A 15,108-nucleotide genomic window follows, 5' to 3' on the forward strand; every position below is an offset into this window, starting at 1 on the left:
GCTCACTCGAAAAACAAGCCTCAGCGCCATATGTTTTTACGGTACAGGTACTAATTTGAAAAAAAATAAATTGAAAAGAATGCTATAGCGCATATTTCAAATTTTCTTGTCAACTTCAACTAGTTTAAATTAAAATTACCTCAGTGAAATGTGTCAAATTTCCATGGCCAACCGACTGCTAAAATAAAAGTGAATGAAGTATATTTTAGGCACTGAACTAAAGTTGAACTTTAGTTCAATGATTTTAGGGGACAAAAAATCTATGGTCTCAAACCAGCGATCGTTCTTCTCTCTACTCCATTGAACTCTATGGGAATTCCCATAGAGTTCAATCAAAGAGGAGGTTCCTCTTTGGTTCAATCAAAGAGGAACAAGAGATTTCACTCCTCAAATTTAGTTCCCGAGTCTATGTCGATGGTGGGGCGACCTTCGCAATGCTTTGCCCCGGACCAATTTCCCACTTGTCTTTTAGTTGCGAGGGAGCCAATCAGATCGCAGGAATTTCGAATGGCCAATCAGATTGAAGATTCAGTCGAACAGAATCAGCTGGTCTCGTGTTTTGATTGTCGAATTGAAAGCAAATAATCCTTGGTTAAAAGTGTTTTCGTAATCCAATTTTTTCATTAGAATAAAGAATAAGTCATCCTTTTATGAATAATATCGATAAATAGGCCACTCCAACCCGCTGTCAGATAGATATCAAAATAGAATTGTGGAGGATTAACAGGTGTTGTGTACATAAATCATATAATTAGGAATATTATTGTAATTTTAGTTAATATACGTACATTGAATAAGCATTAAATTCTTCGAGTGAGGAATTTCACTTGTAATAACGTTTTTTTTGTCGTCCACAATTTTTGTGAGGTTAGAAGGTTGGAATGGCTTCGATTCGTAAGAGTTTCAATCATTTTCCTCATAATTCAACAGACAATCATATTGACCAAAGATTATAGAGTAGAAAGATGGGAAACGAGGCGACTAAAGCGATTTGAGCGCCATCTGTGTGTCACGCGTGTTTTTAAGACGCTAGGACTGGTTAAAATATTAATTTGAGTGCCATTTGCAGAAATATATGAAATTTTTCAAGATTTCAGACGTCAATTTTGATCGAAGAGGTTTTGAATGTTTTGATTCTCATTCCGCTTTTTGTTTATCTGGCTCGTTCTAGTTGCTGATTTTTGAATTTTTTTGTCTTATTTATTGGTGAAAACATCAAAATATTGTTCGAAAATTATTGAATCGTAAAGAACGGTGGATCAAATAATAAAATGTATTTTACGTGATTAAGTTTTTCATTCAACTAAGGAAAATGGAAGCGTAAGTATTGAAAGTCGTAACATGTGAATCGGTCATTCATTGATTCTAATTTTCAGTGCTCCGGAGTGGATAAAATTCTCAGAGCTTGAAGACAATTAATTCAGCAAACACTACTTACTACACCATGTGCAATGAACATTTTACTGTAGGTCAATTGAGAACTGTTCATCGACGTAAATTGTTGTATGCAGAAAGCATCCCTTGCATGAACGGCCTATTAGGGAAATGATGATCTTTATAGGTCCATTCAATGATTCTCAATTGCTACTCTTTCAATATATTCAGAAATGCAGAGGTTTTATTGATTTCCATTTGGGAACCGAGTGACTGTCAAATTGTTGTTTAGAAAGTCAAAGTTTTATGAAACCTGCCTTGAGTGATTTTTTCATTCATTAATCAATTTGTATATTGTGTCATGAAGAGACCATATCATAAGGAAATCATAAAAAAAGCACCAAGAAACTATACTGACATACAGCTCTTGCATATGTCTGTAAGATTTTTTTTAAGTGTTGTTCTGAAAATTCTGTAAGTAACTGGAATATGTATGCTATGATGGTATGTTGAATATTGGTTCATATTAATTTCTGATATATGTATGTATATTTTACAAATTCAACTAAGTTCATTAATTCAGAACAACCTATTGTACAGAAACAACACCTTCGACCTATAGCAGATCACCATATACTTTAGTGTCCTAGTTAAAGCTTCATTTACTGTCCACTATTTCAATTTTTGTAAATTGCAAATAAACATATAGCACATCCAACAGCGTTTTTCGTTGCTATCAATTGATTCCAAACAATGTTTAGATGAAAATGTACATCCTGATCACAAAGCAAAACCATACTTTTGTTTTGTCGCTTAGGATGTTTGTTTTCTGATAGAAACAAAGTCAATATTGGAGTGCAATACGAGAAATAGAATTCGAATTCGAATTTCGCGCCCCTCAATTAAAAAACAGAAAACTGTTATCAAATAGTTTTCCTGTTTTGACAGTGCGTTTTTAGCGCCATCTCATTGTCACGCGTGTTTTCACTGGCCAAAATGTAGTCGGTTTTTAGTACTAGCGATATGAGGGCGTTTCCTATCTTTCTACTCTATAATCTTTGATATTGACAATATCAATGTTTCTAGAGGATAGTTCGTGATAATTTAAAATTCAGAAAATAATAATCTGTTCCGTCTGCTAGGTTTAGGTTATGTTTGAATATTTCGAATTTGACATAAGGGACTCCGCCCATTTCTGTTCAAGGTCTAGGCATAGACCTAATAAAATTATGTATGTATGTGTCATTGAACTCTATGGGAACTGGAATGGCTTCGTAGGTAGCAAAATTCGTCGGAAATTGTGACCGAGAGAGAGGGAAGAAGTAGAGCAACCTTTCTCTCTCTAACGTGTTTTTGTTTACACTATTATAACCTAAATTTAAATGTCATTTTCGTAGATAAATTTTAAATTACATTGTTTAATGTCTTTTTGTCAGTATTTTAGTAAAAATCATGGTGAAAAATTGTTTAGAAGCCATATACTTCCGATTTACATTCCTAAGAAACTCGAAAAATGTCTATATATCCAGTCAAGTTAGCTGTTGAACAGAATTTCTTGTGCTTTTTCAAAGCTTAAATATAGTTTTTTGGTGAGTGTTTTTTAAGTCTATGTGTTTCCCAGAGTGACCAAAGTGGTTTTTGCAGTACCAAAAAACATTTTGAATAAGAAGAATTTCATAACAACAATGGTCCAGTATTGTGTTGGAAACGGATGCCATAATGCAGGGGACATAAATATAATATAATATTTTTTCTGTGAAGTGTTGGTATCACATAAACCAATCCATCCTGAACAGTTTTACAGAAGTGAGAATCCACAAAAAGAGAGAAGCAGTAAATAATTAGGAATTATGCCTTATGTTTTTCATTTTTTTAGGTTCCCTCTCCGAAAACCTTTTACTTTACAATTTTGGACCAAAGCTACAGGAAGGAAAAATTGGTATCCGTAGAAATACATTTGCAGAAAAAAATTTGCAGTCCCCCACAGGAAACATTTCTTGGCAGTTTGTCAAGGAATTAGAAAAAGTTCAAATGGAGGAAGGTCTAAGGTTGGCTAATTCCCCCTCATCTCAGCATATCAATTATAAAAATAGAATTATGAATGTCAGATTAGCTACTCAAACAATGAGTAATGGGGTAGCAGATGCTATGGAATTTCTTAATAACAAATGTAAGAACTTACAATTCGAAGATAGTGCCGCTACCGTTGAATTCATTAGAAAAATTGATTAATATGATGATTAATATTGAGTGTTTGACATTCTTAATTCTAGAAATCTGTTCCGGAGAGGGTTTAAAGCTCCAATTAGATCTTTTTCCCTGAGGTATGTTGAGGAAATTTTTAGTGAAACTATAGAATATTTAGAATCATTGGAAATTGATGATACCAACATTCTTTTTCACTATCGAAAGACAATCGCTTTAGGATTTATTTCGACCATGAAGAGTGCACTAGGGCTAGTGTAGAATGTTCCATCAATCAAAGTTAATGAATGATGAACTTCATGGGGATCCTCTACTATTCGTCAGAAAATGACTAAATTAATTTTATTTAATAATTGTTAAGCAAATGTAACATTTTTGTCCCAATTATGTTAAATAAAAATATTTCAGCAATTTTGTTCTTTACTTTTTGATATGATTCCTTTTATATATTGAACTATTTGGAATATTTAAAATCTCTCGCACTGACACCAGAGACGACTGTCTCTGCTCCAGAGACAACTCTGTCTTTGCTGACACTGCTTTTCATATGATTCCAAAGCTTTATCCGAGGCTTTTCAGAAGATCATTTCCTATATTCTTGCCTCAAGATTATAATTAATATTTATATTCAAATTACTCTAAAGCTTCTATTTTATTAATTCATCAAGGCTGCAAGGGTGATTATTAAAAATTTCGTTCCCGAAATTCAGGAAATTATGATTAACATCATAAATCACTAAAAAAAGTGCAAAATTTTTAGAAATTTCGATTAGAATGACAAACTAATGATTAATTATTTTTAGTACGAACCGACTCGTTGAAAGATTTGAACAATTTGGGAAATAGAGAAAGAAGTGAATTTTTCCAATCAGTATCAAACCTTCAAATATTTTCAGTTCGAATAGTTCATTCTTTCATTCCAGCACATTGAAATGTTTACGTTGCTAATGGCAACGGCGTGCGAGAGAGAAAGGTTGCTCTACTTCTTCCCTTTCACTCTTCCTCATTTTGCCTGTATCGCGATGCCATTCCAGTTCCCATAGAGTTCAATGGTATGTGTGTATTATTAGGTCTATGGGTCTAGGTAACACGCAGCGTCATAATAGTAGAGTGAAATCTCTTGTTCCTCTTTGGTTCAATGCTCTACTCTCCATATTTAGGTTAGAAAAACGTTATGTTGTTTTTTTGAGCTAATAATAATTAAATAATTAAGCAAAAATGGTAAATGTTATGAAAGGAATTTTAGTCACCTGGTACGTCAGTATGTTATTAAATTCTGTCAATATATACTAATTGAAAATATTTTTAGTGACGGTGCTATGAAACAATTTTTGCTTCATCTTGATGATACCCTCAAACTGGGAAGAAAGTTTATCATTCAGGATTTGGATGAAAACCATCTTTTTATCTCGGCCGATATACTTGATGTTCTACAAGCGAAAATAGATGATCTAATGGATCAAATAAGTTTCCCATTAGCTGAAAAAGGACAATAAAACTAGTGATCTTGTGTGTAATTTGAGACTGAAACAGTTTAGTGAACACTCCTTCCGGAACTCTTCTTATCAGTACAAATATCTGATCTTTGACTCTAGATTTATTTCATCTGGCCTTGAGCTCATTTTTCTAATTCATTTTCAAGTTAATGGGCATCCAGTTGTCGAAATGTATTTCAACATAGTGAAACGTGGGTTTTCAACCTCAAAAGTGCAACATGTTATCAAGAATGTCACAGTTATAGGCGGTGGGCTTATGGGAAATGGAATAGCACAGGTTAAAATTACAGAAAAAGCATTGTCATTCTGAAATAAAGGGCCTTTTTTTATTCATCTGACGTAACTTTAGATCTCTGAATTTTTCAATCATGTGAAAGTGCATGAATTTTCATGATGTTATCTGCATGGGTGCCTATACTGATAATATATAAAATATTTCATCAAAGAACATCCTTTATCAACTAAGATGATTAAATAACTCCTAATTCACCATCATTATTATTCATTGAAATATCTTTGTAGCGAATTCATGAAATTCTATTATTTTGAACAAAAGGTAGCAGCCCAGGCAGGTAACAACGTAATACTCGTAGACATCGATGAAAAAGCTCTCAACAAAGCTTTCGAAGTTATAAAAACAAACACAGGCCGAGTAGCCAAGAGGCGTTTCAAGGGAGATCAAAATCAAATGAAACCCTTCGTGGAACAAACACTAGGTAGGATAAAATCTTCCACTGATGTAGAATCGGCCGTGAAAGATGCAGATTTGGTCGTAGAAGCTATTGTTGAAAACACCAAGATCAAACAGAAACTTTTCAAAAACTTAGACTGCGCTGCTCCGGAGAAAGCGATTTTCGCGACCAATACAAGCTCGTTGAGCGTTACTGAAATCGCTTCTGTAAGTTTAACTGTTTCCTGATGACTTCTATTGGATTTTAAATGATGTACCTTTAATTTTAAGTTGACCAAAAGGAAGCATAGATTTGGGGGTATGCACTTTTTCAATCCGGTACCGGTGATGGAGTTGATCGAGGTTGTTAAAACTGAAGATACGTCGGAGGAAACCTTCAAAGAGTTGTGGAATTGGGGGACTTCTCTTGGAAAAACATGCATCAAATGCAAAGACACCCCTGGATTCGTTGTTAATAGGTTGTTGCTCCCGTATCTCAATGAGGCTATCCATATGGTAGAAAGAGGTAAGATATCGATATCAGAGTTGACTCCAAAGCCATCGCATGCAACTGAAAAAATAATAGAGTTAAAAGACAATTTCAAAAATAGGATAATTATTAACAATGTTATTAACGTCAGAGAAAATAAACGTGCATAGAAAAAGTTCTAAAATTGTCATAGAAATATACAGGTTGGAAATAAATTTTGGACACATTCATAGCACAAAAACTGATACTGATTACTTTAACGATTTTTCAAAATCAGCTGACCGTTCGTTGCCTTGGGGCACACAAACCATTTTATTGAACCGGTGTGTGTAAGGAGATCTAGCGTCGGGAAATTTTTTCCAAAAATTTGCACAAAACACCACTCACTCTACCGAAACAGCATGGGAATCAATGCAGGGAAAAGCTTGTGTGCTTCACGGCAACGAACGGTCTGATTTTGACAATTCGTTAGAGTATCCTATTTCTACGCAATTTGGAAAAACCATCTTGTCTGTATTCAAACCCAAAAGGTCCAAAAAAACAGTCTTAGTTTTTGAATAAAGAAAGGCAGAAAATAACCGTGTGCTTGATAGGCGATGCATCTGTTGAAGACATAGACATTGCAATGAAGCTAGGAGCAGGATATCCCATGGGGCCCTTTCAACTTGCTGATTACTCGGGTCACGATACCGCTTTAGCAGTTCTGGAAGACTGGCATAGAAGATTTCCAGATAATCCTACATTCAAACCAACCGACACGATGATTCGAATGTGCGAAGAAGGTAAATTTGGAGTGAAAAGTGGAGAAGGATTTTACAAATACAATTAAATAAAAATTTAACAACAAATATAATGTTTATTTTTCTTTTAATAATTGGGTAAGATGCGAAAGTTCTAAGCAAAGGAAAGTTTTGGTCATGGAGGTAAAGGTTTTCCTACCTCCTTGGTTTTGGTAAGGTGAGCACTTTTCATCTTTCTTTTAATAGAAAAGACGGGATACGGACCTGAGAAATTAACGATGGCCCAAAAAATGTTATTGCGCAAGACCACTTAACAAGGGACTTCGACCTTTAGAATTAAAACACAGCTGCAGTTTGGACTAGTTTGGAGTGTTTTGGTTTCATTTTATCTCAGTATAAATTCCTTCGTTAACCGAAATATTCTAGCGTAACTTTTAAAAATGTCCGTAAATATAATTAAAAGGGGTTTAGCCACTTCGTCTGTGAAAAATGCGATCAAAAACATTACGGTAATTGGTGGTGGACTTATGGGCTCCGGTATAGCACAGGTAAGTAAGATTGAAAATATCCGAATCTTAAAATCTAAAGTATATAAATAAATACGTTGATGTTTAATCCATTTTCATTCATAAAAAATCAATCAAGTAACCCAAAAATGTTTTTCTGAAAGACGTGATAGTCGTGTTATTACCAAAGATTAACCTCTTTGCTATGACATCGACAAACCACAGACATTTACCGCGTTTCAGAGATATATCTCTGCTGCGTTTGGATCCGAGAGCTGATTATGACGTGACAACAGATTATACCAAAGATATTAGACATACATACATTATTATATGTGTAATATCTTTGGATTATACGAATTTATCTGAAATAAATGAACAGTACAGAGCGTAGAGCGACTGGGGTTCTGTGCTATGTTGTTTATTTGTTATTCGTCCTTGTGTCCAATAAGAAAAACTTGCTCAATGGGCAATAAAGGAAGTCTGGGGTACTATCTTCAATCCTGAATAATTCTCACCTCATCGTTGAGATGACCCAATATTTTGAATTATTTTATTTATCAAAATACATTTTATTTATATATTAAAACTAACCACACAGATAATGGAAAGTAGTGCTCAGTTCATAGGTATTTACAAATTACAAGACGATCTTAAAAACTTCAAGTCCAGAGCGAAAAGATCGTCATCCCAGTGTTCAGATTTTCTTTGCCTAACGGTCCACATGTATTTTCCCATCAACAGAGCACTAATTCCCATCTATCTGGATGTCATAAACGAACGATTTCAGAGCAATCCGACCAGTCCGAGGTTATTGCCGAAATCGCTAATTAGTATTAGTTTTCTGTGATTGCTCCTATCTGGACATTAGAACATAAAAACAAAGAGTTGATACTCTGATAGAAACATGGAATGGACATTCCAAATATCCAAAATATCTTTGGGACATTCAGTGCTACAAATGTAGCAAAATTTTGTACAAAGACAGAGAGTCTATATGCTATGGTTTTGTAGTACAGACATTCGATGTTTCTCTGTCTAGCGCGACACTAAGGCAGTGGCGTTACATTGAAAAATGTACATACTTCGTATCTACACGTACTGAAAATTGATGCGACAATGATATCTGAGTCAACTGTGATTGGCGACACTAAGCAACTATCTCATTCCAGTCTTTGGAATTTTTATTTTCCCTTTCATATATCTACGTTCTAAGATCTGAACCACCAAAAATAGAGAAAAAGAAAATGAAATGATCTTCACCAAATTAATTGAAAACCACAAAGGGTAGGTTGAACTAAGTGCATTTTTTGTAGGTAGCAGCTCAAGCGGGTAACAGCGTAACGGTTCTAGAAGTGAACGCTGATCTGCTTAAGAAATTGGAAAGCGGAATAGCGAAGAACCTAGAACGCGTAGCTAAAAAGATCCACAAGGATAATCCAGATGAAGTTAAGAACTTTGTAGAGCAGACAAGAGCTAGAGTGAAGGGTACCACGGACTTGAAAGCAGCCGTTACAGATTCCGATTTGGTCGTTGAAGCGATCGTTGAAAATATGAAGGTCAAACACGAACTGTTCAAGAGCTTAGACAAGGAGGCCCCTCAAAAAACCATCTTCGCTTCTAACACTAGCTCTTTGAGCATAACTGAAATAGCCTCGGTAAGATATCAAACCATAAAAATATAATCAAATTGTAACAACTTTAGTGGTAGAAAAGTTGGGAATACACACAGAATACTAATATAATCATAGTTTAGTAATCTATGAATATAATACACCACAGAAAGTATTATAATACCAAGTAAGCATTTTTTAAATATTTGAAAAAATTCAGGTAACAAATCGTAAAGATAGATTTGGAGGTCTCCATTTTTTCAACCCAGTACCAATGATGAAGCTGTTGGAAGTTGTTAGAACTGAAGATACGTCTGAAGAAACTTTCAAAGCCATCTGGAATTGGGGGGTGGCCATTGGTAAGACATGCATCAACTGCAAAGATACCCCTGGATTTGTAGTCAACAGATTGCTGGTACCTTATCTTGGGGAAGCCATGAAAATGTTAGAAAGAGGTGAGAAATTTAATCTACATTGAAGTTACTAGAGTTAACAGTTGATAACTTTTAGGAGACGCTTCAGCAAAAGACATCGATATAGCAATGAAACTGGGTGCAGGATACCCAATGGGCCCCTTTGAACTGGCAGATTATGTAGGACATGATACAACTAAACACATCTTAGACGGATGGCATGAGAAATATCCAGAAAATCCATCATTCAAAACTCCTGAAATACTGAACAAACTGGTTAAAGAAGGGAAATTAGGAAGAAAAACAGGTGAAGGTTTCTACAAGTACAATCAATAATATACATAAAACAAATAATTGTTATCAATATATATATATATATTTATAAACATATCAATCATATTTTGTAGCAATTTTTAAAATAAATTGTAAATTTTTATTTCTATACAATCGCCCACCATAAGTCACAGAATATAAAGATGTTCTATGGTTAGATGTTTCTATGAAATAAGTATGGAGAGTAGAGGGAAGGAGAACGATCGCTGCTTTGAGACCAAAGATTTCTTGTCCCCTAAAATATGTACCAATAGGGTAGTTCATGCTTTTGCCAACAGGTGCGCTGGCGAAATTTTGCTTTAAGCTAATTGTAGTTGGCTGAGTGAATTGTCTTCCTGGTGACATATGATTAGAATATTATTGTTTTCAATTTTTGATAAGAGAACAACCATGGTGAAATGTTGAAGAGTGCGCTAGATTGTTTCGGCATCGGAAAGAAAAGGACAATAAAATTTCCAAGTGCATATTTGAGAGAAAATTGGAAAAAACCTTACCTCGAGAATCGACTCGGAATCAATTTGTGTGTCAAGAGCACTTTTGCGATGAAGATATCAAAAAGATGATGGATTCATTATGAAATAAATCGAAATTGTCATCCCTCGTGAGAAGTGGACTCTTCTGAATAAGAATATCTAACCAATAAAACTACATGGTTCAGAAGTAGATATTTTTGAAGAATTTTGTTGGCATAACATAATATATCGTTTATAACGGTTCTCAGCTGAGTATTGGAAACAGAATCTACTCTAATACCTCAGTTTTAAATCTGAGATTGCTACTACCTTTTGTTGTCTTGATGTGTACTACTCCTCACTGCGAATTTAAGATTACAGTGAACCAACTAACATACCTGTTTTCAGTAAACAATGATAAACAAACGTAGGTAAAATTTTTTTGATCAGGGATTTCTTTTGAATTTCATTGATTTCGTCATTTATTATGAATGAATAAAGCTCATATCATAGTGCCCTTTATAATATGACTTGTATTTTATTGCATATAATTCAGAGAACTCATATTTAAAATAGATTTGAAGAAAGGAATTTAAGAAATCATCAGAAAAACCACGATGACACATAACCTAAAATAAAATGAAGGCTGTTCATTTAAAATTGACGCTAAAATCCCTACCCCCTATCGATGAACGTAGCGATCGCAGCGACTCCTAGCCTACGTTCCCCGTTTTCAGGGACACATTTTTAGTACGGCGATCGTTCTCCTTCTCTCCATAGAAATAAGCATGGAGGTACCTCCATGGAAATAAGAATAATAATAACCCCAATTTCAAATGTGGGTAAGGGTACTCTGATTTATCAATATCAGCTGACCGTTCGATGTTTGTTGCCGTGGGGCACACAAAGCATTTTATTGAACTGGTGTGTGTTGAAGTTTATAGGTACAGTTCACAACTACAATACGAACAGGCCTTATAATTTTTGTACTGTCGCAGCTGATGAGAAAATGCCTGCTTTTTGTTGTGTAGTCTAGTGTGGCAGTAGAGATGAAAGGGGCGATATCAAATTTTTCAGAATATCCACTGTTCGGAATTTTAAGAAAAGAACTCGAATAAACGAACTGTCCATGATTAGGAGATCTAACGTCGGAAAAGAAATTTTTTACAAAAAATGCATAAAACTCAATAAACCACCACGGCAACGAACGGTTAGCTGATTTTGACAAATTGTTAGAGTACCCTATAAGGCCGTTGCCATAGAAAAAGGACTGAGCAATACCTGCATGAAAGCCTGCTGTGTAAAAAGAAAGGGAGTTATGAAGCGTTCAATACTTATTTCTTTTCTATGGACATAGACGTGACTGACGTGAGTGGACCAATAAAAATTTTAGAGAATGAAGAGGCCACATGTTCGGTGCTCTATTTCACATTTTTCTGCCATTTTTACTGAAAAGCAGAATAGGGAATGCTCAGTCCATTCTCTATATCAATGGGTAAGGCATAGACTTAGAGATATGAACTGAGCAATACCATCATGAAATTGGCTATAGAAAGAGAGAAATGAATGAAATGATTGTCAGGCCAATATCTGACCTGTGTAGACCAAGCAAAATTCTAGAAAGGGACAACTAGCTGACCTGATGTTCAGTTCAGTTTCCTCTTGTCACTTTTTTGACTGTATTTCATGCCAGTGGCGGCTCGTGGTCATGAGAGCTGAGGAGGCTAATAGTTTTCGAAGAGTGTTGGAACAAACTCTTATCAGTCAATAAAGTATACTTCTTCGACATGATGAAAAGTTGTCAGTTCTAAGATTAATTTTGAATGCAAGAGGGATGCTATATGCTCCTTTTACTTGTTATGCCTTTCGATAGATCGCGGTAAATTTTTCAATTCGGAAAACCCCGTTTTGAACCATGAAGTATATTCTGTTTGATGAGAAAAAAGTAAATATGGCCAGCAAAATAATTTTTCCCGTTTGATCGATCCAGTTAACCAATCACATTTATCGTACCAAACAACACCGAAACTTCTATTCTGACGCTTTCGGTAGACTTTAGTGTAATTAAATTTGGTGGAGGTCTTGTAAAAGTTTTAACAACGTGTACAGTTAATTCTCAATATTCAATTCCATTTTATTTTTTGATCCGCATCAGTACTTACCCCTAACGCCCTAACAAAACAACCTATCTCAACAAGAATATATCACAAATTTCCCGAAGTTCCAGTTCTCCACATTCAAATTAAAAATTGAAATCATAACAACTACCGCCGGACAACGCCCTACCGTCGGAGATCAAGCGAATATAGTCGAAGACGGCACGAAAGAATCAATGGAGAACAGGGGAGCTGAGCCTCCTCTGGTACATTTTACGGGCGAATATGGTACAGTAAGTCAGCTGAATTCTTGTTCGGCTAGTATGCGAGTCCAGAGAACGTATGCGTGAGTTACACTATCAACGGAGGCAGCAGTCCCAACAGCCTCCGTCCGAATAGGCAGTACTAGGAAATATTCACATTCGACGCGGCGCACGCGTACGCAGCCGGTGGATTGTATGATTGTTATGCTGGATTTTTATGAGCGGAGGACCGAAAAATGAAATAATTTTTATCTGAATATCTAGTTCAGGTGTTCGGAAAATTTATATAGAAATTACTTTCTGAAAATGAGGACATGCCCGAAGTGAATGTATTTTAGCTCTAAGCTTTATGAGGAGGCTTAGCCTCCCTTGCCTTGACGAGCCGCCCTTGTTTCATGCACAGATGGAAAAGGAATGCTCAGTCCATGTGTCTATGTCTATCAGGTAAGGTAACCTTGTAATAATAGTATGGCTATTTTCTGGTATAATTATTTGTGTTCTGTGGTTTAATGCAGGAAAACAATCAACAAATCCATTAGTGATACTTTTAACACTGGGTGGTACTAAACCAGAAGTAATCGATGCTGTTTATCATTTAAATGAATGCAGATGATCATTGTAGTCAGTATAAAAAATACATCAGTTTAATATTCATTGATCCATTACCTTATCTATCTGGCCTAAAGAATCAAAATATCTCTTCTTTCTCAATGGATCCAATTCAATTAACTTGTGAATCATACATTCAGGATCATCTCTCTTTTCCTTTTTCATTCCACTCAATGTTTCATTCACCCAAAATTTGGCCATTAAAACCCATTTACAACCAGGTTCAAGTTCTTCCAGTTCCTTCAAAGATCTTAACACTTGTTCCCGTTTCTCCTTAAGTATCTCCCTATGGTTTAAAATCCAACGAAAATAAAACCAGGCACTTGAATCATAAGGGTCAGTGAACACAGCGTTTTGTACTAAATTCAGTTCTTCATCTAGACTATTAACATCAAGTATTCTTAGAGTACTTCTGTAATGCCAAGATGAATAGTTTGAAAAATTTGCATTCAAACGTTCAGTAGAGAATTCTAATTCTTTTTCCAAGTTAAGACCTGTTTTGTTGAGGATGAGCCTTCTATAGTCCCAGCAATGGAAGTTTCTATCATCAACAATCAAATATTTTGAACACAATTGGAATTCTTTTTCCCAGTTTGGTTCTGGGTGGTTTTCTAGAACCCAATATCGATGGTGCCAAGAACTATAACATTTAGGGCTACTCAGAATGCATTGCTCAGTAAAGTCAAGCTCTTTTTCAAGAAATTCGACAATTTCCTTGTTACTTCCTTCTTTACACCTCTTGATTTCCATTAATATAACTTCTTTACGATAATTCCATAATGTATAAATATGTGAATTAGCTAAAAGTATTTGTGAGGATACGGAAAAAGCTTCCTCATTAAAGGAGTCCTTCTTTCTAGTGGCTAACACAAAAGCCATTCCCTTTTTGTAAGCTGCTAATTTTTTTTGATTTTCTTTCTCTTTAAGTAGTTTTTGCTCTTCAGTTGTCCTCACTTTGAGTCTGCCGTGCATTATTAATATTATTATTTTTAATTGATAATAGACTAGTATTTGATTAAACTAATATATATTCTGTATGTTCTTCAATAAAAAATGGAATGCACAGTTGCCAGAAACTGTCTCTTTGACAGCTGGTTGAAGCAAAGTTTGGTTGAAGTTGACAGTTTCAGAATGAGAAGATTGAGAAGTAGTGGCCATTGAACTTTCTTTAGTTCAATGCACAGATTACAGAGTAATCAATGGTTCAATGGTAGTGGCAAGAGTTGTTACTCTTTGGTAGTGGCAACGTCTACTCTGTAATCTGTGGGCAACGTCTACTCTGTAATCTGTGGTCGGTACTATGGAGAGTAGAGAGAAGGAGAACGATCGCTGCTTTGAGACCACAGATTTTTTGTCCCCTAAAATATGTACCAATAGTAGTAGTTCATGCTTTTGCCAACAGGCGCGCTGGCCATCACGAGAGTGCAAAATTTTGTTTACACAAATCAAATTGTAGTTGGCTCGTTGGCTGAGTGAACTGTTTCCCTGGTGACAGATGATAGGAATATTATTATTTTCCATTTTTGATAAGAGAACAACATATGACCATGGTGAAATGTTGAAGCGTGCGCTAGTATAAGAGTGTTTTGGCATCGGAAAGAAAAGGAGAAGAGATAAAATTTCCGAGAGCAATTTTGAGAGAAAATCGAAAAAAACCTTATTTCAAGAATCGACTCCGAATCAATTTGTGTGTCAGGAGCACTTTTGCGATGAAGATATCAAAAAGATGATGGATTCATTATAGACGAAATCGAAATTGTCATCCCTCGTGAGAAGTTGACTCTTCTGAATAAGAATATTTAACCAATAAAACTACATGGTTCAGAAGTAAATATTCTTGAAGAATTT

General features: G+C 35.2%; 4 protein-coding genes and 1 long non-coding RNA gene across 5 annotated transcripts; 4 read left to right on the plus strand and 1 right to left on the minus strand.

Annotated features, from left to right (window-relative positions):
• The first annotated feature begins 3,640 nt into the window (after positions 1–3,640).
• LOC123318030 lies at positions 3,641–3,990 on the plus strand. Its single transcript, XR_006538242.1, has 2 exons — positions 3,641–3,698; positions 3,800–3,990. It is a non-coding gene; the product is annotated as an uncharacterized LOC123318030 (long non-coding RNA).
• Positions 3,991–4,712: 722 nt separating this feature from the next.
• LOC123318028 (general transcription factor IIH subunit 5) lies at positions 4,713–5,166 on the plus strand. Its single transcript, XM_044904695.1, has 2 exons — positions 4,713–4,832; positions 4,889–5,166. The coding sequence occupies exons 1-2, from the start codon at positions 4,798–4,800 to the stop codon at positions 5,073–5,075; spliced, it is 222 nt and encodes a 73-aa protein (XP_044760630.1). The 5' UTR covers positions 4,713–4,797; the 3' UTR covers positions 5,076–5,166.
• Positions 5,167–5,215: 49 nt separating this feature from the next.
• On the plus strand, positions 5,216–7,083 carry LOC123318027 (hydroxyacyl-coenzyme A dehydrogenase, mitochondrial-like). The gene is made up of 4 exons (XM_044904694.1): positions 5,216–5,352; positions 5,632–5,973; positions 6,037–6,271; positions 6,829–7,083. Exons 1-4 carry the CDS (start codon positions 5,245–5,247, stop codon positions 7,062–7,064), a joined length of 921 nt encoding a protein of 306 aa, XP_044760629.1. The 5' UTR covers positions 5,216–5,244; the 3' UTR covers positions 7,065–7,083.
• Positions 6,186–14,366, minus strand: LOC123318025 (geranylgeranyl transferase type-2 subunit alpha). Its single transcript, XM_044904692.1, has 2 exons — positions 13,318–14,366; positions 6,186–6,316 (listed from the first exon to the last, which is right to left on the minus strand). The coding sequence occupies exons 1-2, from the start codon at positions 14,230–14,232 to the stop codon at positions 6,251–6,253; spliced, it is 981 nt and encodes a 326-aa protein (XP_044760627.1). The 5' UTR covers positions 14,233–14,366; the 3' UTR covers positions 6,186–6,250.
• On the plus strand, positions 7,302–9,941 carry LOC123318026 (hydroxyacyl-coenzyme A dehydrogenase, mitochondrial-like). Its single transcript, XM_044904693.1, has 4 exons — positions 7,302–7,523; positions 8,798–9,139; positions 9,315–9,549; positions 9,605–9,941. Exons 1-4 carry the CDS (start codon positions 7,416–7,418, stop codon positions 9,841–9,843), a joined length of 924 nt encoding a protein of 307 aa, XP_044760628.1. The 5' UTR covers positions 7,302–7,415; the 3' UTR covers positions 9,844–9,941.
• Positions 14,367–15,108: the final 742 nt, after the last annotated feature.

This window comes from Coccinella septempunctata, chromosome 7, assembly GCF_907165205.1.
Source record: "Coccinella septempunctata chromosome 7, icCocSept1.1, whole genome shotgun sequence".
NCBI lineage: Eukaryota > Metazoa > Arthropoda > Insecta > Coleoptera > Coccinellidae > Coccinella > Coccinella septempunctata.

Coding starts and splice junctions, on each gene's coding strand:
- LOC123318028 (XM_044904695.1), top strand. CDS start 4,798: ATGGTAAATGTTATGAAAGGAATTTTAGTCACCTG. Junction 4,833..4,888: donor AAAGGAATTTTAGTCACCTG/GTACGTCAGTAT, acceptor AAATATTTTTAG/TGACGGTGCTATGAAACAAT.
- LOC123318027 (XM_044904694.1), top strand. CDS start 5,245: ATGTATTTCAACATAGTGAAACGTGGGTTTTCAACCTCAAAAGTGCAA. Junction 5,974..6,036: donor GCGTTACTGAAATCGCTTCT/GTAAGTTTAACT, acceptor TTTAATTTTAAG/TTGACCAAAAGGAAGCATAG. Junction 6,272..6,828: donor TATCCATATGGTAGAAAGAG/GTAAGATATCGA, acceptor TGTGCTTGATAG/GCGATGCATCTGTTGAAGAC.
- LOC123318026 (XM_044904693.1), top strand. CDS start 7,416: ATGTCCGTAAATATAATTAAAAGGGGTTTAGCCACTTCGTCTGTGAAA. Junction 9,140..9,314: donor GCATAACTGAAATAGCCTCG/GTAAGATATCAA, acceptor GAAAAAATTCAG/GTAACAAATCGTAAAGATAG. Junction 9,550..9,604: donor CATGAAAATGTTAGAAAGAG/GTGAGAAATTTA, acceptor GATAACTTTTAG/GAGACGCTTCAGCAAAAGAC.
- LOC123318025 (XM_044904692.1), bottom strand. CDS start 14,232: ATGCACGGCAGACTCAAAGTGAGGACAACTGAAGAGCAAAAACTACTT. Junction 6,317..13,317: donor CTTTAGGCCAGATAGATAAG/GTAATGGATCAA, acceptor TTATTTTTTCAG/TTGCATGCGATGGCTTTGGA.